Source organism: Ovis aries, chromosome 3, assembly GCF_016772045.2.
Source record: "Ovis aries strain OAR_USU_Benz2616 breed Rambouillet chromosome 3, ARS-UI_Ramb_v3.0, whole genome shotgun sequence".
Classification (NCBI taxonomy): domain Eukaryota; kingdom Metazoa; phylum Chordata; class Mammalia; order Artiodactyla; family Bovidae; genus Ovis; species Ovis aries.
The window spans coordinates 163,399,306-163,421,579 of NC_056056.1; the positions used below are offsets into that span (position 1 = coordinate 163,399,306).

The window sequence follows — 22,274 nt, forward strand, 5'->3', positions numbered from 1 at the left end:
TTGATGTCACCACTGCAGATCCTTAAATCAGCTTTTTTAATAACTGATAATCAGTTAAAAATATAAACAAACAGACCTGATTTGTGAACTGAACAAAGGCTTTTGACACTTGGAATAAACACCTGATGGGTAGGCTGGATTCTCTGCCCTTAAGGAAAAGAGCCCCAGCTGGTTTGAGTATAAGGTTTAATGTAAGAGACACTGGATTGGCAGAGTTGGGACAAAACTAGGAGATTCAGTTTTAGACAGTGAGTGAATAGCTGAGGCGCTTGACAAATACTGACCATGCTGTCCCGAGTCCTCCAGAGACCTGTGTGTACCCCGGCTAGAGGCTCACACTGTGACCGACACTGGCCGCCTGAAGGCTTTGATGAATCTCTTTCCAGAGCCATCCAGAGACTGGCTGGCCTGAGTCAACACAGCAGGTGTCATCTTCGGGACAGGCTGGAGGAAGTGGGTACGGAAGGAGACATGGGGTTGGGTTGGTACACTTGCTGTATGAAGTGGTCTAGGAGGTGCTCAGCGTGCATGGTTAGCCTTTCCTCTCTCCCTGACTGCTAATTTTGGGAAGGAGACCATCCAATCAAAGAAAAAAGGTCTTTCCAAAAGCTATATTTGGCATAAGCTAATGCCACTGCTAGTGCTGCCAGTGGCCAGGCACAGACACAGAAGGCCCTGAGGAGCTGGGCAGAAAGGAGAATGTGTGGGCGGAGCAGCAAACAGCCAGCTCACGTCCCTGCCCCAGGAGCCCGGAAGGATAAAGGCCGTGCAGTAGAGGGTAACATACGGTCCTCCTCTTTGGTCGCGCAAAGGCCCTAGCACAGGCCTGGGAAGGGAGAGGGCTGAGCGGTGCAGGCTCTGCCCTCGGGCCCCAAGCTTTAGGCTGATCACATGGAGGCGGTGATGCAGCAAGAGGCGAGGGAAGGAGACAGAGCAGTCAGGCAGAAATCCCTGGCTCCTAGGAGCTGCCCTTGTCCTTGTCATCCATGAGGTCATACCTGTGAGAACAAGCAGAGAAGGCTCAGGTGAAAAGATGACACTTGTGTTCTCTTATAAATGAGACAAGATCTTAGGGCTCTTATACTTCAGATCAGTGGTTCTCAGCTTGGCTTACATCCTTCTTCCTTCCTACTTAAGCATCCTGGGCATTGCCAGCTCATCAGGTACTCACCACTGGGCCGCACCCTGGGAAAGGTCTATCTCAGCAAGGTCCAACTGCACCTGTGTTGGAGAATAGCAGGGGTGACATGTTACTTTTCATGTCTCCAAAGACCACGTCCTACCCTGTCACACTCCAGGTCCCAAACCAGTACAGAGGCAATTGGGTGGTGGTGTTTGCTGTTGAGTCACTAAGTGCTGTCCAACTCTTTGTGACTCCATGGACTGTAGCCTGCCAGGCTCCTCTGTCCATGGGATTTCCTAGGCCAGAATACTGGAGTGGGTTGCCACTTGCTTCTCCAAACTGGGTAGTAAAGTACTATAAAGTCCATCTGTAAAGTAGCGTCTCCAGGGTGCCTCCTCCCTGACAGGGACTACCAGTCTTTCCACCAGCAACCTTTCTCACCTTTACCCTGCCCTCTTACCTTCCCCAGCAGGTCACGCTCTCTTGACATGAAGGAGGAACTAGACTTCACAGAGACATCCAGCTTTCGCTGGAGGGCCTCATCCAGGGACAGTTCCCACTCAAACCTGAGGAAGGACTGGGCGTTAGGGGCAGGGCCCTTCCCAAGACTGCCATCTCTTCACTGGAAAGCCCACTGACTGACCGCTCGTTGAATTCAGGATTTAGGGTCCTCCTCTTCTGTGAGGTCTTCCTCTTGGTGCCCCGGTTCTTATCTGGCAGTAGCAACAGTGACACGTAGGGATCGGGGGGATCCCGTCCATTTTGTCGAAGGGCCCTGTGACAGGAGGAAGGAGGTGACAAGGCCACCCAAGGAGGGGACAGGTAGAACCTGGAGGGTGGACAGATAGGGTCTTACCGACAACTGTGAATGAAGCCAACCAGCTTTCGTTCTTCACTGTGGTACCAAACAGTGAGTTTCACCTGGCCCAGCGGCCCGGCTGGAGCCTCAGGGGGACTATGGAGAGATGGAGATAGCGCTGGGAGCAGGCAGTGCCTCAGGAGTCTGTAGCTTGTCCTTCACATCCTCAACTGAGTCCCATCTTTCTGTCCCAGCACTTTACCTGTCACTGTGTGTTAGGCGCTGCCTGAGCTCTGGGGCTGAAGAGGTGACCTGAGGGAGTCCACTCCAGAGCTCTGGTTCTTCGCTCAGAGATGAGGAGCTGTGGCTGTAGCTATGGCTGTGAGCTTCCACCCCGGAGTGCTGGGACACCAGGATCTAGACAGACAAGAAGGTCGTGAGCCACACAGCCCTCTGCTCCCGCCTCCCCACGCGCACCATGTCTCCTGACACTCACCCCGAGCTGTGCTCTCAGTAGCACCTGCCCTTGACCGTTGCTGAGCGTAAACCAGCGGTCCAGGCAGAGCCGGTCAGCCACTAGGATCTCAGAGAGGGGCAGGGATAACGAGCCCAGCGTGCCAGAGCCTTCCCCCCGAACCTGTGAAGCAATAGGACTGTCATCAAGAGAGAAGTGAGCTCCTTGGCAGCCCAGTGGTTAGGCCTGCGCGCTTTCACTGCTGGGGCCCAGGTTCAATCCCAGTGCAAGCCTTGCAGCATGGTCAATAAAGGGAGAGAGGCGATTTAATCCTGGCATTCCAGGTCCAAATGCTTGGACATTTGGGTGGTTTTGGTGAGAGACTCCCCTTCATGAAGGGCAGGGAAGCTGTGATAATAGTTGCTGCTGGCCCCACTTCCCTTTTTCAACCAGAATAGACTGTATGATCTTTACTTTCTCAGCTTTCATAAATTATCCCAGTAATAACTGCACAGGGTGGGGAAAAGTACAGTAAAAATGAAATTGCTTCCTGCCCTTCCTACCCACATGTCCACACTTGACCCCAGAGCGCTTCCTATTTTCTTTATACTGGCACAGTTCTAACTAAACTAACATGCCTATACCTCTATTTCATAATTTGCCAGCTTTATTATCTACCAATTCTCTACTGTGCAAGACGATTAACTGAGCTCATTTACATCTCTTCTCTACCTCTGTCTGTTGTTAATAGCTGTATTACTTTAAGTTCTTTTGGTTTCTGTTCATGTAATTCTCTACTTACTGCTCTATCAACTTTGGAAGGTATTTCTTGACTCCTTACTCCAGAAAGAGTCCAGCACTCCTATACTAACTTCCCCCATCCTCTCTTCACCTCCCATACCTCATCACTTTTTGGTCACCCTTCAACACACTGGAATCTAGTTTCTACTCCATTCCAGCTCCTAAAGTTGTTCCAATCATCAGTGCCTCCTGGTTTTCAAAGGCCATGAATAGTTTTCAGTCATTTAAGTTTACCTCTCGATAACCCTTGGTCAGTTCCCGTGGCTTCTATAACCCACTCCTTCCTGGTGAGCATCCCAGTGTACTTCAGGGCTCTCACTCTCCATCTGCCCTTCATCTGTTGCAGCGCCCAGCATATCCCACCTTTGTCTGTCTCCTTTTCACTCTATACACACCCTGAGAGATCATGCTCATGCTTGTGACTACAGCTGCTACCTGTTGCTTGCTCATGATGCTCAAACAAGAGGGAGAGGAAGGAACCCCATGATGGGCCAGCGATCTACCTTCCGAATGGCTGGCTCCCCTTGGATGGCCCTCAGAGATCTCAGTTTCAAAAATTCCTGCTCTGTGCATTCCCTCTGTTGGCAATGGCACCTTTATCTGTCCATCCACACTAAAAACCCAGGAGTTAACACCTAGACTGTTCTTTGCTCCTCCCCACCTTCTTCCCCCTCCATGTCAAAATAACAGCCAAATATCATCTGGCCCTTGTCAATTCTTGCTTCAATTACTCTTAACAGTCTCTTAACTGATCCACCTGCCTCCAGTGTTGCCTTCCTCCAGCTCATCTTTTACCCTGACATCAACAGTCTTCATAATATATGAGTCTGGATGTCATCTCTCATTCTTTCTAGTGTTTTCCTATGCCTTTAGGATAAAATCTAAATTCTCAACATAATTTTTAAGAGCTCTTGTGATCTTGCTCCTGCCTGTCTCCATAATATATTATTTGCCTCCATTCCCTTCTTAGCCTGAAGGGTTTTCCTTTCCTTTTCCTGGTCAGGACCTATCTACCCTTAAGCTAAGGATGCCTTTCTTACTACCCACCCTCACCTTTCCCTCCTCTTCTCCCCTCGCTGCCTTTTACCTCCGCAGTTATCAGTCTGGAAGTATTCTCTGGTAATTTTTCTCCTAAAAGGAGTATGAGCTCCAAAAAGATTAGAACTAGCTCTTTTATCTCTGAAGGCCCTGTGCCTGGTTCAGTGCCTGGACTGTGACAGCAATCTGGTAAATGTTTGTAGGATGAGTTTATAGTACCTGCAACTCCAGACTCTCAGTGCTTGGTTTCCTGATGAGAAAGGCGGCACTCTCATTCCAGACGGGGGTGGCCGTTTGGGGAACAGTCTGGTGGAGATGAGGAGGAGCCTCAGTGACTGACGTTTTCTCCTCTACTCCTCTCAGCCCTCCCAGTCTTAGTCCTGTGGCATTTCCAATACAGTACCTTAGTTTTATGAGATGTATCTCCCACAGCAAGAGTAGCATAAGGGCTGGGAGGCTTGGTACCTTTTCGGAGCTGGAAAGAAAATACTGGTCTTAAATGTGTCCCAGTTAAGGCAGATCCCCTGCCCCATAGCCAGCGGCCCATGTCCCTATTGCCGCTTGACAGCCACTGCCCTCCTGGCCTTGGGCCAGACAATTCTTCCCATCCCAGCACCACCCTGGGAGAGAGGAATTTGGAATTTACTATTCCAAATACACCAGGAGCATCCAAACCTAAGGGATATAGAAGGGCCTGGGAGCTAATCTCACCGGCAGGTCCTCAGCCCGCTCCAGGTAGACAGACAGCAGGGCTGCCGCAAGATCTGCACTCTTCTGGGTCTGGATCAAGCTGTTCACCTGCAGCACCTATGGGAGGACTGGGGGGTGGTAACTGATACTCTGGAGGGCTGGCATATCCTTGAAAGCTGACAGAAGAGCTTACTTTGACCCACCCTGGGTCCTTTCCTTCTTCCAGCATCTTTCCTTACCTCCTCTAACTCAGCAGCAGTGGGGCGGGAGGTCAGACGCTCCAGACGCAAGTGTAGGCGGCCAGAAGGGACATCCTCCAGGGTCAGCCACTGCGGAAGTGGGCAGGGTTAAGACTGGAGTGTGTGGGACAGGGACCGTAAGAATGAGATGTGCAACTGGATCAGGAGGACTGTTGATTCTTTGTTTTTAATATACCATCTGTGGACCATAATTGAAGCCTTTATTGAATTTGTTACAATATTGTTTCTTTTTTTTTTAAATGTTTTTTGAGGTTTTTTATTTTCGGGGGTTTTTTGGCTGCAAGGCATAGGGGATCTTAGCTCCCACCAACAATCAAGCCCACACGCCCCACACCGGAAGGTGAAGTCAACCACTGGACCACCAGGTAAGTCCCAAGGGATTGCTGATTCTCATGTCATGCTTACCTCATCAAGGAAGCCACTGTTTAAGACTGTGGTGAGACTCACTTTACACCTGTAGAGTAGAAGGATTAAAATTAAGGTCTATGGTCAAGAGCCAAGTCTCTCCCCACAAGGCCAGATGTCCTGGTCTACAAGACCCAGCTTGTCTTCCTCATCGGACCTCACCCTCTCACCTGCCCAGAAAGTCATCCTTGTCCAGGTCCTTGTCAAAAACCTCAACCTCGAGCTCTTGACCTGGGATTGATGTGACGATCACCTAGTGGAAGAAAATTGTGGAATCATTTCCTTTTCTTCTCCAAATGATTGGATTCCCCCTCCAGTCAACTGAACCCCGGAAGTTTTCTGGACTATTTTCAGAGGTGGGGGAAAGATGGGGCAGGACTGGGAAAAGTTCTAGCCTTCAATTCTGACCTCAAAGATCTCATTCCAACGGGGATTGAGATCTTCCCGAACAACATGGCTGCGGAAGCTTCGTCCTGCCAGCTTTAGTTTGACGTAGGGGTCTGACTTTCCCTTCACTAATCCCCCCAAGAAGCGGTCTTTGGCAATCAGGTCCTGGGCCTCTAATACATGGAGCCGAAGCACATTCTGCAAAAGGGTCAGATGGGGACATTAGATGGCAGTCAAAGAGAGAAAACGGTCAGACCCAGTCTTGAAACAGGTTTTACACATGTAGAGGACTACAGTGGGCAAACAGAGCCTAGTCCTATCTGGATACAGACTTACCTCCGTCCCAAAGCTACTGTCAGGAGTAGTGTGACAGGGTCGAGGTGGGACATCCACACTGCTGCCTGTCTGAGGGCTCTCATCCAGGTCCCAAGCCCCAGGAATACCAGGCACAGCAGGGAAGCGCACTTGTGATGTATCCAAGTATAAGAGCTGGGAAGGACAGAGTGATTGTCGAATCAAAGCGGCTAATCAAAATTTAGCCATCAGCAGGCAAGGTATGTGGGGCCTCAGGGGCTCTGACAGGGAAACTAGGTCCCTGCCTTGGCTGGGCTCATCTCTGGAGGGTTCCCTCCACACTCACCATACTCAGACACCATCTCTTCCCCCATTTAGATCAACAAACTTTTTGTGTGTCTTCTAGATGCTTCCACATATACTAGCTCATTTCATCACAGAGGATTCTTTATTTTTTTTTCGGCTGCACGTTCCCAGACCAGGGATTGAACCTGCACCCTCTGCAGTGGTAGTGCAGAGTCGAGCGACTGGAGCGCCAGGGAAGTTCCCTTTCCTTACTGTGTGTGTGTGTGTGTATATGCGCGCGCGCGCATGCGCGCGTGCTGAAACCCAGGAACAAGTCACCTTTCCTTACTCTTAATGCCACAAGGAATCCACAAGGCCCTTCTCCGCCCATAGCACTTTCTTCACCTCCATACCCTCATAACCAGTTTCATGTAGAGACGGGAGTTAGGGCCAGAGCTGCTGAGCTGGAACCACTGGTCCAGGGTGAGTTCCGGGGCAGTCAGCAGGCGAGCCAGAGGCAGGGTCAGTGCCCCTAAAGTCAGGGCCCTGGAGTCATCCTTCACCTGTAGGCACAGGAAGAGGGGATGGGGAGAAAGATTAGGGAACAGGGAGGTACACTATGGAAATGATGACGTGGCTGGAGCTTCACTCTGTGCCAGTCACAAACCTGCTCCACTCCGGGCCATCCTTTTATAGTCCTCTGTCCACTCCACAGTCCCTTCCCTCCTCTGCTCTTTCTGGCCTCGTTGCCTGGCCAAGTTCTCATTCTGCTCTTCTCTGCCTATTTAAATCCTACTGATACTTGCAGTCCCTCTGAAAATCCAACTTCTGTCACAAAGTCTCTCTAGTTACTCCAGCCTCTGTACTTTTCTCCAGCCATCTGAAGTACTATACTTTGGGTATTTGACTCCCACTGATTAATGCTGAGTCGTCTTTCCTTATATACGTTTGTCTCCTCTATGAAACTAGCAAGTAAGTTTCATGACAGCAGATACTGTGTTCCATGCTTTTTCTATGACCTTAAAAGTGCTAGATGTCTGGGAGGTTGGGACTGGCATATGCACACTACCATACTGTGATAGAGATAATCAACAAGGACCTACACTGTATCACAGGGAACCATACTCAATACTCTGTAATAACATATGGGAATAAAATCTGAAAAATATATGAATATGTATAACTGAATTACTTTGATGTACATCTGAAACACAATGTTGTTCTAACTCCATACTCCAATATAAAATAAAAAACTTTAAAATATGCCAGAAAAAAAATGCTAGGTATTTAACTAGTGCTCAGTGTTCTTCTCTTTAAAAAAAAATTTTTTTTTGAGGAATAATTTACAAACCACAAAAATCACTCATTTGAAGTACACAGTTCACAATTGTAAGAATGAGGCTAGAGAGATGGGTGGGGAAACGTGGAGAGTGTAAGACGTGGAGAGTCTCGGTAGATGGACTGAAAATAGAGATCATGGAATTCCCTGCAGTCCAGTGGTTTAGGACTCCATACTCTCATTGCAGAGGGCCCAGGTTTGATCCCTAGCCAGGGAGCTATGACCTGGAAAGCCACACATTGAAACAAACAAAAAAAAACCCCAAGAAAATAAGAGATCAAAGGAGAAGATGCAGAGAAGAAATGGTGCAGACCTGGGAAGACAGAATAGCATATCCAGGAGGAACTGAAGGTGACTCTCACCTGCACATCGAGCTCCTGGCTTCGAGGGTCTTGCAGGAAGAACCGGAAGGCCTGCTCCCACACTGGGCAGTTGGTGCTGTAGACAGCCTGGAGGTATGCAGGACTCGGTCAAGGGTACATGGCCCAGTACCAGTTCTGTTTCTCCAGAAAACCCTTGCCCTTATGGGCAGCCTAAAGGGAACACTTCATCCCAAGAACAGTCCCCCCTCCTCCTGTCCCCACACACAATCCCTCCAACAGTGGTATCCTTGTCCTGGCCCTCACCTTGCTCTCCTGGGTCACGTCCTGGATTGACAGCTGTACCATGGGGTTGGGCTCCTTATTCCCCTTCTTCAGCTGCGGGTGGGAGAATTCAGAAGTCATCATATTGGTTGTTTTTGTGTTTCAGTGAAGGAAGGTGGGCTCTCATCAGAGTCTTTCCCCTGAGGTGACTCCGATCCCTTCTGTGGAATCCTCATGTTTACATGTTGTTGCTACTGGAGCAGAGTGGGCAGGGGCAAGCGAGGGTGTGGGAGTGCCGACCCCACGGCTTCCTGGTCACCCGACCTCAGAAGCCACACTCACAGGAAGATCCTGGGCCCGATCCAGATAAACAACTAAGATGGCAGCCGATGGGGGCTCTGGGCGGGAAGAGACTCCACGGTTCCACTGTAGAATCTGGCGGCAGGGTGGTAGTGGTTAGACCTTCATCCACTCAGTCCCCCAAACTTCTAGTTACCTATTTCTCCCCTGCCAGCTTCCTGTTTTGCACCTTAGTTACCTGCTCCAGTTTTTCGGCATCTGGCAAAAGCGAAAGCCATTCTAGCCTTAAGTGAACTTGGCCTTGCCCACCTTGAAGAGGGAACCACTGGAGGGAGAGGTAGAAGAGAGTGAGGTAGAGATCAGATACCCACCCAGCTTCTTCCCCACCAATGCAGTAACCACTGTCTACACAATGGGAGACACTACCCACAATCATCTTCTTCTCTCAACTTACTTCATCCATTACTCCAGCCTGCAATACTTTCCCTACATCCAGCTTCATTCTGGGGGGAGGGGATGGTGGTGGTAATGATGGCAGTGAAAGGGAAAAAAGAAGAGAGTGTTATAATTAGCAGAATGTCATTCATTGGCCCACTTCTCACCCAGAAGGCAGATCTCAGACTCCCGTCTTACACTCAGGAGGTATTTAAGTATGTGTGCATGGTGGGGATGAAGGGTAGGAAGTTGGGAAAGAAAATGATTACTATTCCCCTGGCCTGGAAAAGGATTACCTCTGGGATGTCAGTGGCCCTGGGGATTTAGACCTCTAACATAGGCAGAGTCTCACCTGCCCAAAAAGTCATCTTTGTCTGGATCCTTGTCAAACACCTCCACCTCAATTTCCTGTCCTGGGACCTCATGCACCATCACCTGAGGAACACAGAGGGATAAGGGTCTGCAGGTGAGCAGCATCCAATCAGCATCTTCTCTCAACACCTCCTGGAACTTCCCCACCTGACCATGGTCCCCCCACCCCTTGGCTCTCCCACCTCATAAGTCTCTCCCCACTGGGGGTTGAGTTCCTCATTGATGACACGACTGCAGAATGCCTGGGTGCCCACTCGCACAAGTGCATAAGGGTCTGACTTGCCCTCAATCAGGCCCTTAACGTATTTATCCTTGGAGCTCAGCCCTCGTGCAGCCAGCAAGTGAATCCGAATTATGCCCTGAAGGGTAGGAGTCAGATTGTGAGAAATTAAAGACCCACCACAGGGTTCCTGAGTGAAGGCTCTATCTAGGGGGAGAGGCCGTACCCTGGGAAGAGGGGAACGCAACTGGGCCACATCTTGAAGGTCAGGCACAAGGGGCACCAATAATCGGTTAGGCAACACAAGGAAGGCAGCGATGGAATCCATGATCATGGTGTCAGAGAGGGAGCTGAATGGGGGAGTGGAAAAGGAGGTGAGCGTGAGGGTCCCTGTTTCCCCACCCCCAACTATGTTTCCCACCCCCAAGAGAGACCTACAGTTAGAGGGACGGTCTTTCTTGAGAATACCTTTTCACTACTCTTCTACCCTCATTTTCCACCTCCTGCTCAGTCCCTTCCTCGCTGCCATCCAGCTCTTCTTTCTCCCTTTGTCCCTGCTGAGGATCCCATAGCCCTCTTCATTCTCTACCAAAATGCAGTCTCCACAGGAGAAAAACCACAGTATGAAGCTTCTCAGGAGTATTTGTTTTAGCTCCCCAACTAGGGTCAAGGCTCCTGGACGAAACCAGCTGCATTTTTTTTTTTTTTAATACTTATTTGGCTGTACTGGGTCTTAGTTGTGGCACAAAGGATCTTTAGTTGTGGTATGTGGGATCTAGTTCCCTGACCAGGGATGGAAGCCAGGCCCCCTGTGTTGAGAGGTCGGAATCTTAGCCACTGGACCACCAGGGAGGTCTCCAGGCTGCATCTTTCACTGCTCTGTACCTCTTAAACTTTCAAATCAGGGTTGGAACACTTAGCAGGTGCTCTGTAAGTCCTTGATACCTGAGTCCCGGGATATCCAGCAGGTTGGTCATCCCGGTCCAGTTGATATCTAGGGTCTGGAAGCAAAGAGCAGGGGGATCAGGACACAACACATAGGGGCATGGTCATTCCCATACAACTATTGCCAGTTCCCTGCCAGTTCTCAGCCTGCGTGTCAGTTCCCTCCCCCATTCCCCACTGGGGAGATGAGGTGGCCATCCTCTACCTCCCAGTCCTCTCTGCTTCCCGCATTTCCCTACCGCTCCTGGATGTCTTCTCTTACCGGGCGTCGGATGAAGAACATTGACACAGCCCCCACGATAGGAAGGTCCCCCATGAGTGGTTCGAGAATAACCCGTAAGACGCCATGTAGCTGGGGAAGGAAGAAATGAATAAAGCCTTTCCTCAGAAAAGGTCTTTCCCCCCTCCCAGACCTCCCCACCCTTGGTTTTCCCAACCTCCCACTTTCCCCATCTACTGAAACTCTAGGCAAAGGCTTCTTGTGGAGGCCCCAGGTGTGTGCCCTACCTGCATGCCCTTGACTCCTGCTTTGCAGAAGTATTTCTTCACTTCCACATCAATCTGAACGTCACCTACATAGCTGGGTGTTGGGGAGAAAGAGAACAGAGGGTGAGTCCTAGGCTGAAGTGGGGTGAGGGGAGTAAAGTAGTCAGAATGACCAGGAAGGGGACCCGGGAAAAGTGGCAAGTGGCAGTACCTGATGTTCAAGTCCAGCAGGATCTGTTTTTTGCTCTGACCAGTGTGAACCTTGACTCCAAGGATGCGCAGTGGCTGTAGAGAGATGAATGCTTGAGAGGGGAGGGAAAGACCCCTTTAGCCCACCTGCCTCCCCCGTCCCGATCTCTTCCCTTCCATTCTTTCCCCTCCTATACAAGTACCTTTTCACCCAGTTCCACTCGTGTAAATGTAAATGTCTGCAGGTGGGGGTTAGATCCTCGAACAGCTGGGGCCACAGTTTCGGCGAGAAGCTTCTCCATATATTGGCCCAGGAAGGGCCAGACCTGGGCCACAATCTGGGAGGAAAGGGAGTTGGTCACAGAAGAGCCTTGCTTTCCCTCTAAAGGCAATTTCCGTTAGAATCCTCCCCATAGGGAGGCTAGAATTGAAGTGTGGCAGGGTCTGGCAAGACAGAAAAACCCTATTCCCCCTCATGAAAAACAAAAACCAGGACAATCAACCCTCACCTTATTGAGCCACTCAGCCTTTTCCACATCTGGGAAGCTGACCTGGAGGTGGAAAAAAATGGAGATAGTGATGAGGCCTATCCTTTGCTTGTGGTTTCCTGCTAAGATGCCCACCGGCTGCCCACTGAGAACACCTAAGTGTGACAGGGCCTCCTCACACCCGGGAGCCGGATGTCTTGAGGATTCAGTCCTCCACTGGGCTTGGGGGGCACTGAGGTCTCTTTAACAAAGGGAGCCAACAGAGTTGGCCACACAAAGTTGCTTCGCAGATAGCTCCAGGGTATGAAATGATGACAGCTGCTGAGGTGGAGAGGAGGAGGGAGGAGAAGAGCACATTCTTTCTGGAGGGGAAGGTCCTGACAAGAAAGAGTTTGAGGAGGAAATCCTGGGATCCTGGCTCCTTTTACCAGCCTTCCTTCTGCCCTTGGAACCACTGCTTCTACACCAAGAGGTGATGCAGGAAGCGGCTCCTGAGTTAGGGAGGGGCCAGAAGAGCTATTCGGGCCCAGGCTGGTGTCTTCTTTCTTTTTAATCAGTGTGACTCCTTTCATGGAAAGGAAGTGTACCTGTGCTTTATACTGGGGAAGGAGGAGGGGTAGTCGCTTTAGGACAAAGATTAATTTCTCTGATGAGGAGGAGAAACAGAAACAGTTGCTGCCTGGGCTCCAAGTCCTGTGGGACCATTGCTCCCCCTTTCTCCTCCCTAGTTCAGAGTCTGGGAAGCATGGCTATGTCTGCCAAGTGTCAACTTTAATTTCCCCCAGGCGGGCAGCTGTGCTGGGAGGAGCGGGAAGGGAGGGCCCGGGAGGGGCTGGGTAACGGCCTGGGCACCTGCAAGGCCTGAGAGAAGCCATCCGGGCCCCTCACCACAGCAGAGGGGGCGAAGAAAACGGGTCCTGGCTTCAACCCAGCAAGCGCAGCCCGCAGTCCGGAAAAGGGTGGGGCCGGTCAGGGGCCGTGGAGTGTCGGCAGCGGGCACTGCAGCAGTCGCATGCGCCCCCCCCTCCCGCCGCCGCCGCCAGCACCCCCGCCCTTCGTCCAGCAGCCGCCTCCGCTGCTCAATGGCCCAGCCACCCCAGGCTAAAAAGAAGAGGGTCGGAGGGTCTGTCCAGGTGCGGGGCCTCGACTGGTCAATGCTCCCAGGGCGGGTCTCAGGGTACTCGAGGATAAGAGCGGGAAAGGGGAGAAAAACCTTATGGCCTTAAATGGGTATTAAAAAAAAAAAAAAGTCTTGGGGAAGACAGGAAAGAGGAGGAAACCCTCTGAGCCGCCACCGGAACGGGGATGCCCAGGAGCACAGTGAATGGCACCAGAAACAAGGAGGGGCATTGGAATGGTAGGTTGGAGGAAGAACCACGCCTGAGACAGGCTTCCCAGATGTTATTACTGTTCTTGCCTAAGCGTGGAGGAAGAAGTCCTGATTTTGTGGAAGAATCGGGATCCGGCCGTGCGGAAGGGGGTGGATAGTCGCTCTCACGAGTGGCGCGTCCCAGCAAGCAGGCGGCTAGCTGGCCAAAGGGGTAAATCTGGGGCTCATCGTCCCAAGGTGGGGAGCTGACTTTAAGATAGGGAGAGCCCTCGAACTGAGGCGCTAAAGGGGGGCTATTCTGCACTGAGGATTGAAGGTGGTCGCTCACCCAGGCAGGTAGCTCTCGATGGCTCATGTAAAGAGTTTTCGCCGTAAGCCGTTCTTCATCGTCCAGCAGCTGCCGCGCGACTCGAAGGCTCCGTTCTTTCTCCTCGCGGACCCGGCGCCAGCCCAGATAGAGGGCGAGGCCGAAGAGCACAAAACCCACGCTGAGTCCCATTGCCCCGGCCAGGTACACCGGCACCAGCACCAGCAACCGCCGCCCGAACGAAGTCAGCACCGCCAAGGCCTCACCCGCCGCTCCTGGGCCAGCAGGTTGGTCCCCAGAACTCTGCTCTGGCTTTGCGTGAGCAGTGGGGGGCTGGTCAGGGGGGTCGGAGGGAGGGTAGGGCTGGTCCACCGGGCTGGGGCTGGGGCTGGAGCCGTCTCCAGGAGAGGGCTCCATGCTGCCACCTCAGGGAGGACCCGCCCAACCCAGAGATCAGATAGAGGTTGCTTAGTTTTGAGACTAGCTCCCCGGCTTACAAACCATAAACCCCAGAATGGGGGAGGGGATATCAAGCCACGCCCCTTCGTTCTGACTATTTGGGTTGGTCCGCACCGCATAAACGAAGGTGGAGTCAAAAGCTCGAAAAGCCCCCTTCCGCGAGGAGGGGGAAAGGGCTCGGGAGAAGCAGGACCTTCCTGATTGGACCTGAGTGTCAAGATGGGCGGCCCGGGATGGCGGGAAAAGGAGGTAAAGGCTAAAGACTACCATATGATTAGTTAAAAAGAGGAGGAGGCGTGGCTACCATTTAAAGCGGAGAGGCGGGACCAGGAGCTCCCCCACGTGGGATTGGCGTGCCTGTAGTATGACGTCATGCGGAGCCGCACCGCTAATTACTCGGTTTTAGAGGTAGATTGAGTAGCGAAGTTGAGGGGTTATGGAGGGTCGGGATTTCCTTCCACTCTGTTCAGACGATTTGGCAGAACTTGGTCTGGGATTCCTACGTGTTAATTTGTCTCGTTTCCCTTGTTTTCATTCTTTAAGCATATTCCTTATCCTTCCACTTTTTTTCTGGCTGTCCTTACAAAAGGAAAGGAAATTACCCTATTTGGAATGAAAGTGTTCAGTGACCTACCCTATCTTGTTCCCAGTCTTCTGCCTCGTCTATGTAATGACAGCCTCTGGAAAACAAAAAACTGGAAAGTCTGAAAAGTAGAGTTTAGATAATTCAGACTTCAGGCAAGGAGTTGGGGGGGAGGAGGTGGAAAGCAGGGTGAATAGGAAGTGAAGTTTTTTTATCTTTAGAAATCTCCAAGTATGTCCATTCTGCCTCCAAGAATTAGTCATCTCTATTTTAAAGAGATTAAAACTAAACTGGATCCAAAGGGAGATGGGGGCTCAGCTGTAGCAGAAGTGATTATATTTTCCAAGAATTTCTGACTTTGAGGAACCACTAGGACACTAAAATGGATAATCAAGAGTAATGAGACAATTCTGTTTCTCATTTGCCTGTGTTACAAGGAAGGTTTAGAATATAGTCAGATGTGGAATTCAGTGCTACACTGCACTGTGTAGGTTTAGGAATGAAAAAATTCAGGGTACACTGAATGAGGACTCTTGTTACCCGTTAACTGGACTTAAAGTGTTGTCTAGGGACTTAGAAACTGGGCTGATTGGAAGCCCAGGAGGAGCGGATTGGCCATGATTACTTTTTAATGCAATATATGTGGGGCTTGTGTTACTGTTTGATTTGCAGCTGTTAAAATTTTTATTTAGCTCTGCAGGGCATAGATTTCATCAGGCTATGTTTCATCAAAGCTGTTTAAAACTTATCCCTGCCCAGCCTTCCTCCCTTAAATTTTCTCACTTCCCTTTCTGTACTTCTCTGAAACAATAACTAAACTGCTTCTTTCAATTTGCAGAACTGTATAAAGAACAATTTTCTGTCTATGTTCTCCATATCCTGAGATGAACAGGTATAAAAGGAGTTCAAGGGGTTATTTCTGATTCCTTGGAGGAAGTAAGAATGATTGGTCTGCCCACCAGCTGATGAAACAGAACCACAGCAGGAAAATGGATGAACATCCTTAGAGGAAAACCTTTCTAATAAAACTAAAATTTGCCAAATACTGGAGTAGAGGGAAGGAGTCCCTTAGGCTGGGAGATGAAGAGGGTGACTTACGGAAGTTCCTTTCCAAACTTTTCCCATTTCTCATCCTATCCAGATCAGACCCTCCTACTGAAGACAGTGTGTGGAGAACAAAAGCTCATCCTCAGGAAGGTCTCTTCGCAACTGCCACCCAGCAACCACAGAATCAGCAGCTGCAATGCAGGCACCAGAACAAGTAAACAGGGTGGGTCCCCACCCATTGACAATTCTGCTGCCCAGGTGCCACCTGGTGGTGATAAGCAGTAAGTGGGTAACAGGAAAAGGACGGTCATTTGTTAGAGGAAGTGTCTAAGGGAGGAGAGCATTGAGACTTCCTGGTTTTGCATTCTGCCTTTATATGTAAATTACAACTGCCTCCCAGGGTTGGAAATGGTAACCTGGTCCCTGACTACTCTTCAAGATGGCAGTGGCAACAAAATTTGAGGAAACTTCCTCTGTATTCCTTACAAGTTACTGGAAGGTAGTGGTCCCATTGTTGGATGGCTCTATTATTAGCACTTATCTTATGCCAAGCTGGAGTCAGACTATCTGAAGAGATTCGTGGATCCATTCTTTACTAGTTGTGGAACCTTGGGTAGATAACCTTTAAGCCTTTCTCCTCTGGGAAACAAGTACAATAATAATGCCCATTGTGTCAATGAAATACTGCATGTAAAGTGACAAGCAAAGTGCCTAGGTTTATGTTAAGTACTCACGTTAGCTATTTTCTAGAACTCTCTGCTTGTGCAGCAAGACAGGAACTTTATTAGGTAGCCCTTCAAATATCTGAAGACATCTATGGGGTCTACCTACAGTCTTATCAATTTTTTTTTCCCAGATACCCCACTGGTTTGCCAATGGCCTTCTCTAAAAACTATTTAGAAGAACACACAATACTTTAGAACTGACTCCTGTCAGACAGACATGGTACAACTACTATGTTTACAACACACAACTATGGTTCTTTTATCCTATGGAGCTTCTAGAAAGGTGCTAGAACACAACAGGCTCGTAATATTAACTGCCTTATTATGAAGAATATTTTAATTTTTTTGCAGCCAGTGTGAAGTCCCATGTTGCTCTCATGTGAATTATTGCTAATATAGAGCTCTACATTTCTCAGGCAGGTTCAAGTAATTTTTAGGGGCAGAGTCAATCGAAATTGACACTTCAGATTAGTCAATCCAAGTTACTGACATTTCCAGAATTACTTAGTATTTTTTTGTTATGTTGGTGAGTAGGCTTTTCATATTTTTATACAATGAAAAAAATATAGCCCTTGGGTATATCTCTAACATGGATGTGCTCATCAACATTTACTAGGCACAAACGTTTGGTTTTGATTCCATCAAATTCTACTATTAACTGACCCATAATTATTCTTATCTGCAATGACTTAGGTGAGAAAGAGGAAAGCAGTTTCTGACATCTGGGAAATGGCCTGACACAGCTGGCCTTTGGAATTATTAGGGGGCTGACCCGGGTTCACAGGTACTGTTGGACAATCTCACAAAACACCAACATCAGACAAGGGTACTCAATGATTGTGATGAAGTGAGTCAAAAAAACAAAACAAAAACCAAGATCACAATTTTGTTTAAGGGCTAAATGAGGTCAGTGTGCAAACCTTAAATTGCAAACATCTCCCTCTCCCAGCTAACGAGTGACTACTGCTTCATTACTTATTGCAGTTTCAGCTTCACTTTAGTCTGTCCTTTTTCTAGATAAGATACCCAACCATACAATTTTCCCTGCTTCCCGAACAGCACCCAGTTTAGAGTGAAGCTCTATTTCCTTGAACCTTCTCCAAACTCAATGAAAGTCCAAGTCCTATAGGTCCTTTCTAACATCCTCTTGCAAGACACACTATAGTTCCACATGGTGTCCTCTCTCCATCATCACAGTGTTAAATCTATCCAACTTACTCAACTGTAGGTATATTCTTGGTGGTGTTTAGCTGGTGCACATTAAAAAATACATACATCATCTACAGTTTCCCAACTCTACCTCTTTAGAGATACTTGGAAAAAAAATAAAAAAGTTAGCTCATCAGTTTGGCTAGGACAAATTCATGTTGGTATCTATGATCACATTTGTCTAAATGCTCATAAACCATCTCTTTAATAATCCAGAATTATATCAGAAAATCAACATTAAGCTTATCAATGTGTGGCTTCTAGAATCCACAAACAGTATTTCAGTATTTGCCCATCTTCAGTCTTTTGCACCCCCTCCCTTTTTAAAAATGACTGGCCTTGACTTAGCCCACCATCTCCAATCCCAGGTGTATACTGAATGATCAAACAAACAAGAGTAAGAGGTAGCACGAGATATGATGGGGGAAGAATAAACCAGGATCACTTTCTCTACCCCCAAATCCACTGTCCCATTAGACTATTCCCCTGAGCTGTTTCCCCTACATCAGCCATGAGCTGAGGAGGAACTGAGGTTTGGCTACTGGGACCCTTGGCCTTATTGACTCTTAACTGGATTTAAAACCTCTGTGGTCCTATGTGGAAGCAGAGGGAAGTAAGGGATGAACCCCAAGGTTTGTGTCCCCAGAAGAACTCTCCTTTCCCCAGCACCTCTTAAGCCTTGAAGGCTTAAGGCACTGGGAACTGAGAAAAGGATGCAGTAGGAGGGACATTGCTGTCAACAACTCAGAGAGGAACTGCCACCTGCCCTGCTCTGTTTGAAGAAGGGAAGGATCTGTCAACACATATCCCATTCCCATTTCCCAGCACATCCACCCTCCTTAGTACCTGTCCCCCTAATTGACCCTGGGAGCCCTAGTTACTAAGGCAACCTGGGGATAGTACATGCAGATAGAAACCAGAATGGATGGGACTATTTTTAAACCAGACGAGGTGGCTCCAATGGTTTTACCCCACAAAGTACCTTCCCTGAAGCCCCATGTGATCTTGCTCTGGGCTCCTACCCTTCTTCACTGGCCTTCATCCATCCTCACCCAAGCTATGTGAGAATGAGGTCTTTATTCCATTTTGGCATGACATCTATTTACTGCTCCCATCTTCCACACAGAATATCTAAGCAAGTTTTTACTGCCTCCTTTGTCAAAAATAACTTCTTTTATTTCTTTGGAACGTGGTTGGCCCTGCCCTCTGGATGTCCAGGTCAAGCCAAGGTAATGAATGCTCCCCTAGTCTTTGGGCTGGAGTACTACGGTCCCCATCTTCCCACGGGCCCAGGAGCAGTTCCTGTATTGTCCAACTCAACTAGGCCCCAAACTATCTGAAGGCTCCTAACAGGCCTTCTCTCCTGGCCGCCCTCTTCCTATTCTTTCCTGGCTTCCCCTCTGGGCAGGGTATTTTTTTCTTCCAAAGCCAGTGCTGGAACCTGTGCTGTGCAGAAAAGAGGACAAGACCAAGGATGTCCCCCAAATTCCCATCAGAGGACACACGCCCCTCAGTCAGTCCTTCGTCTGTGGCCTTCAGTCTGCACTCCTACGCAAGCTCGAGAGGCCTGAAGGAAGATGGACGAGAGGAGCCTCATAAAAGGCAGGTGGGAGGAAACACACCAACCCAACCCCTTCTCAGAAGCAAACTCCTCGCAGTCTCTCATCCTAGTTCATGAGTGAGCCCTTCAGACAGGGCCCTGGAGGACTAGGCGAGTGGGTGAAGGCCCCTCAACTCCAGCCCTGGGAGACTATACCAGGGGAGTGTCCATTAGCCCCATCAGTGTGGCATGGCTGTGATTCGCATGCTCTGGGAAGCGATGGGGTAAGTCACCATGGGGGTGGTGGTGTGGCTCATTGTGATTCCTGCCAAGGGTTGGGCCATCGATACAGCCACAGGGGCCACAGGAGCCACTGATACAGCCACAGGAGCCATGGAGACAGGTGGGGGTGCCATTCCCTGGGCAATTGTCTGAGCCAGAGCAGCTGACAGTGGCGCGATCTCTGGGTTCAAGTGTGGGGGTGGGGGTGGTGGGGCAGCAGGAGGTGCAGCATTAGTTGGAGGAGCAGCCGGAGCTCCAGCAGGGGCCACCAGTTCTTGCTGGGACACGGGGCGAGGCTGCAGAGCCTGGCTGCTGAGAGTAGTGTGAGTCTGGGCAATGCCATGGTTAAAAGTGGCGACAGTACCCACGGTGGGGGCCAGAGTCTGTTCAGTTGCTGGTGCAGTGGAGCTCAGGGTCATGACCTTGGCCTGATTGCGGAACTGCGCATTTTGTTCCAGCAGTACTTCATTGGTAGCCAGCAGGTTGCTGACCTGCTTCTTGAGCTCCTCTACCCGCTTCCTGAGCATGGCATTCTCCTCCTCTAGCAGTCTGCACTCCACCCCTCGGGGTGGAGCGAGGCTGTAGTCATAGGATTCAAAATGTGGACCATCTGGGGGGCAGCATCCACCTCGCCGGCGCTTGGGGCCTGGTTCATGGTCCTCAAAGCCCCTGTCAGGGAGGTCGTAAATATCATAGAGATCATGACGTCGTCCTGGGGGAACGGGGCCTGTTGAACCCCCACCACCAGTGCCGCCTCCACCCCGAGCATCAAACTCAAAATCCCGTTGCAGGTGACGGAACTTGCACTTGGCTCCTCTCTGGCAGTCACCCTTGAGAAAGTCACGGCAAATTGGGACCTCCTCCTTCCCATTTGGTAGGTCAGCTGGTGACAGGCCTAGGCCGGCTGCCACTTTCTGCCTCAGCCGAGGGGGCAGCTCTCCTGTCTTTTTATAGCCATCCTCATCCTCCTTGGAGCCATGGATAAATCGGCAGTTGGGGCGGCTACACTCCTTGTTCTGGAAGTCATGGCAGAAGATGAACTCGTTTTTGCTTACTCCCAAGTTGGACACCTCACTCATGTCTGGATGGCGATAGCGGCAACGCTTCCCTCGCTTGCACACATTCCTCAGGAAGTCTCTACAGATGGCATCTGAGCTGGCCCCACCACTGCCTGCCCCTGTCCCACTGGCCTCCTCGCTGCCACCACCTCCAGGGCCTCCACTGCTGCTCCCAGTGCCGTTGGCATAGCTGTCCCGGTCAGGCATCCTGGTCCCTCCCAACTCAGGGCTTTCTTCCTTTTCTTGCCACTCTTGGTGACCGCTAGGAAAGAGAAGAACTGTGTCAACACTGGAGTCCTCCAGGAAGGCCAAACTTTTCCTGACTATCAGGCAATCCAACAAGAGGCAGGCCAGAGGGACAATGGTATTGGAGATGGAGAAGCTATCGGATGAGCACTCTGCCTGGACTGGCTGGCTTATCAGAAGTCCTGCCCAGGCCCTGTGCTCCTGGTCTGTGTCAGAATGATTCACACTTGCCTGGCTGATGGAGCAGAAGAGAGTTGGGGTGAAGCCACCTCATATAACCATGACATGCCAAAGAGGCAGAGGGCGGGAGAGATTAGTGTTGGATTTTATTTCCCCTCCTGAACTGACTTTATTAAATTTGTGGAAGCAAAATTAAAACTGCTGTCAGTGTCTGATCAGGTTAAGAGGAGACTAGAACTCTGGCTAAGATAAGCTGGTGAGCTACTAATGGCAATGGATAATGGGATACTGGTGACATTGCCTCCCTGACCCCCTCTTCCATGGGATGTCAGGCGAGGACTCTGTGAAGAAACAGATATCTAGACCCCAGGAAGTCCTGAGTAAAGAGACTGGTATCACCACCTTGAGGGCAATATCTAAATTTGTCATTTTTTGGAGTTCTCTCCCAGATTACCACTATTCTCAACTCTAGGATGGTCAGCCCCCTTCTCTCCATTTCAGGGGCAGAGTTCAACAGCTAGAATCTCCACTTATAGACCCCCAAAGAACAAAACCATTTGTGGCAAGATCAAGGCAATAGAAAGGTGTTAATTTCACAGGAACAAGTAACCTGTTTTTCTTCACTCTATACCCCTCCTACCCTCCATGGAAAGATCTCACTGACATCAAACCACACCATTCCTCACTCCAAGAAGATCTTCTTTATTTATAGACGCTATAAAAGCTTTTTAAGTCTCCTCTTTCCCAAGAGATCTCAGGAATGTCAGTCCACTGCCCTGGTTCTAACCCTCTCCTTTCCCCACCCCCAACAAGACTAGGAGTCCCTGCTACCACGTGTCTGACCTCCTAAGCCTTTCCTCAGCAGTGTTCAGGCTCCCCCTGCTGTTCAAATAGGAAAACTTCATATTGTTTCCCCTTGAGTATAAGGGAATCTTTACAACTTCTTTGGCCTTGATGCCCCCAACCACCCAGTCTGTTGCCTTGACTTTGCTTTCAAGGCAAAATGATCCCGAAAATATACCGACTGGATCACAGGCCAGAGTTGCAAAAGAATCTGTGAAAGAGGTCCTCTTCCTCCAACGGGAGGTAGTCCCAGAATAGTAAAAGCAATCAAGGAAGAGAGTGGGAAAAGAAAAGATACAAACTTTTACTAAAAGGGAACTGACCTGCTGAATAATAAATGGCATCTATCCAAGCCTGACCCATGTTACAAGTCCCACCAGAAGCAGATCTCTTCCCCACCCAACTTTCCCAGGATTGCGTGATACCTGAGGTAGCTCAGGTGAAGTCCGGGGCTCCTGTGGGTCTCCACCTCCACATCACTGCTGGGTTCTGAGCAGGAGAAAAACAAGAGACTTGGGTGTGAGAAGGGGTAAGAATGGAGAACTACAGGGTGGTTGCTGCTGCAAGAATG

General features: G+C 49.8%; 2 protein-coding genes and 1 long non-coding RNA gene across 8 annotated transcripts in view; 1 reads left to right on the forward strand and 2 right to left on the reverse strand.

Moving 5' to 3' along the window:
* Window positions 1-14,007, reverse strand: ESYT1 (extended synaptotagmin 1). The gene is made up of 31 exons (XM_004006594.6): window positions 13,553-14,007; window positions 11,916-11,957; window positions 11,610-11,744; window positions 11,429-11,502; window positions 11,239-11,311; window positions 10,994-11,083; window positions 10,732-10,787; window positions 10,013-10,136; window positions 9,749-9,925; window positions 9,547-9,629; window positions 9,214-9,262; window positions 8,998-9,084; window positions 8,802-8,894; window positions 8,502-8,573; window positions 8,238-8,324; window positions 6,950-7,099; window positions 6,294-6,446; window positions 5,979-6,155; window positions 5,741-5,823; window positions 5,571-5,619; window positions 5,145-5,234; window positions 4,927-5,022; window positions 4,619-4,690; window positions 4,435-4,521; window positions 2,419-2,559; window positions 2,185-2,339; window positions 1,980-2,078; window positions 1,767-1,898; window positions 1,584-1,689; window positions 1,172-1,221; window positions 1-998 (listed from the first exon to the last, which is right to left on the reverse strand). The coding sequence occupies exons 1-31, from the start codon at window positions 13,946-13,948 to the stop codon at window positions 959-961; spliced, it is 3,318 nt and encodes a 1,105-aa protein (XP_004006643.2). The 5' UTR covers window positions 13,949-14,007; the 3' UTR covers window positions 1-958.
* Window positions 11,735-21,058, forward strand: LOC121819276 (uncharacterized). Of its 2 annotated transcripts, none has more exons than XR_009599954.1 (3): window positions 11,735-14,239; window positions 15,715-19,160; window positions 20,168-21,058. It is a non-coding gene; the product is annotated as an uncharacterized LOC121819276 (long non-coding RNA). The 2 variants fall into 2 exon arrangements; XR_006059568.2 differs by having other exon boundaries at window positions 11,735-13,818.
* The window catches only part of ZC3H10 (zinc finger CCCH-type containing 10), a 7,710-nt gene continuing 2,654 nt past the window's right edge, over window positions 17,219-22,274 (reverse strand). For 4 of the 5 annotated variants that reach the window (XM_060412991.1, XM_042248179.2, XM_060412990.1 and 1 more), the window contains 2 exons: window positions 22,129-22,192; window positions 17,219-20,696 (listed from right to left, as the gene is read on the reverse strand). In XM_060412991.1, the coding sequence (XP_060268974.1) occupies window positions 19,334-20,641 (1,308 nt within the window). In that variant the 5' untranslated portion in view covers window positions 20,642-20,696; window positions 22,129-22,192 and the 3' untranslated portion in view covers window positions 17,219-19,333. Of the gene's footprint in view, window positions 22,193-22,274 lie in introns of all 5 variants that reach the window. The other variant, XM_060412988.1, reaches the window with a different exon arrangement.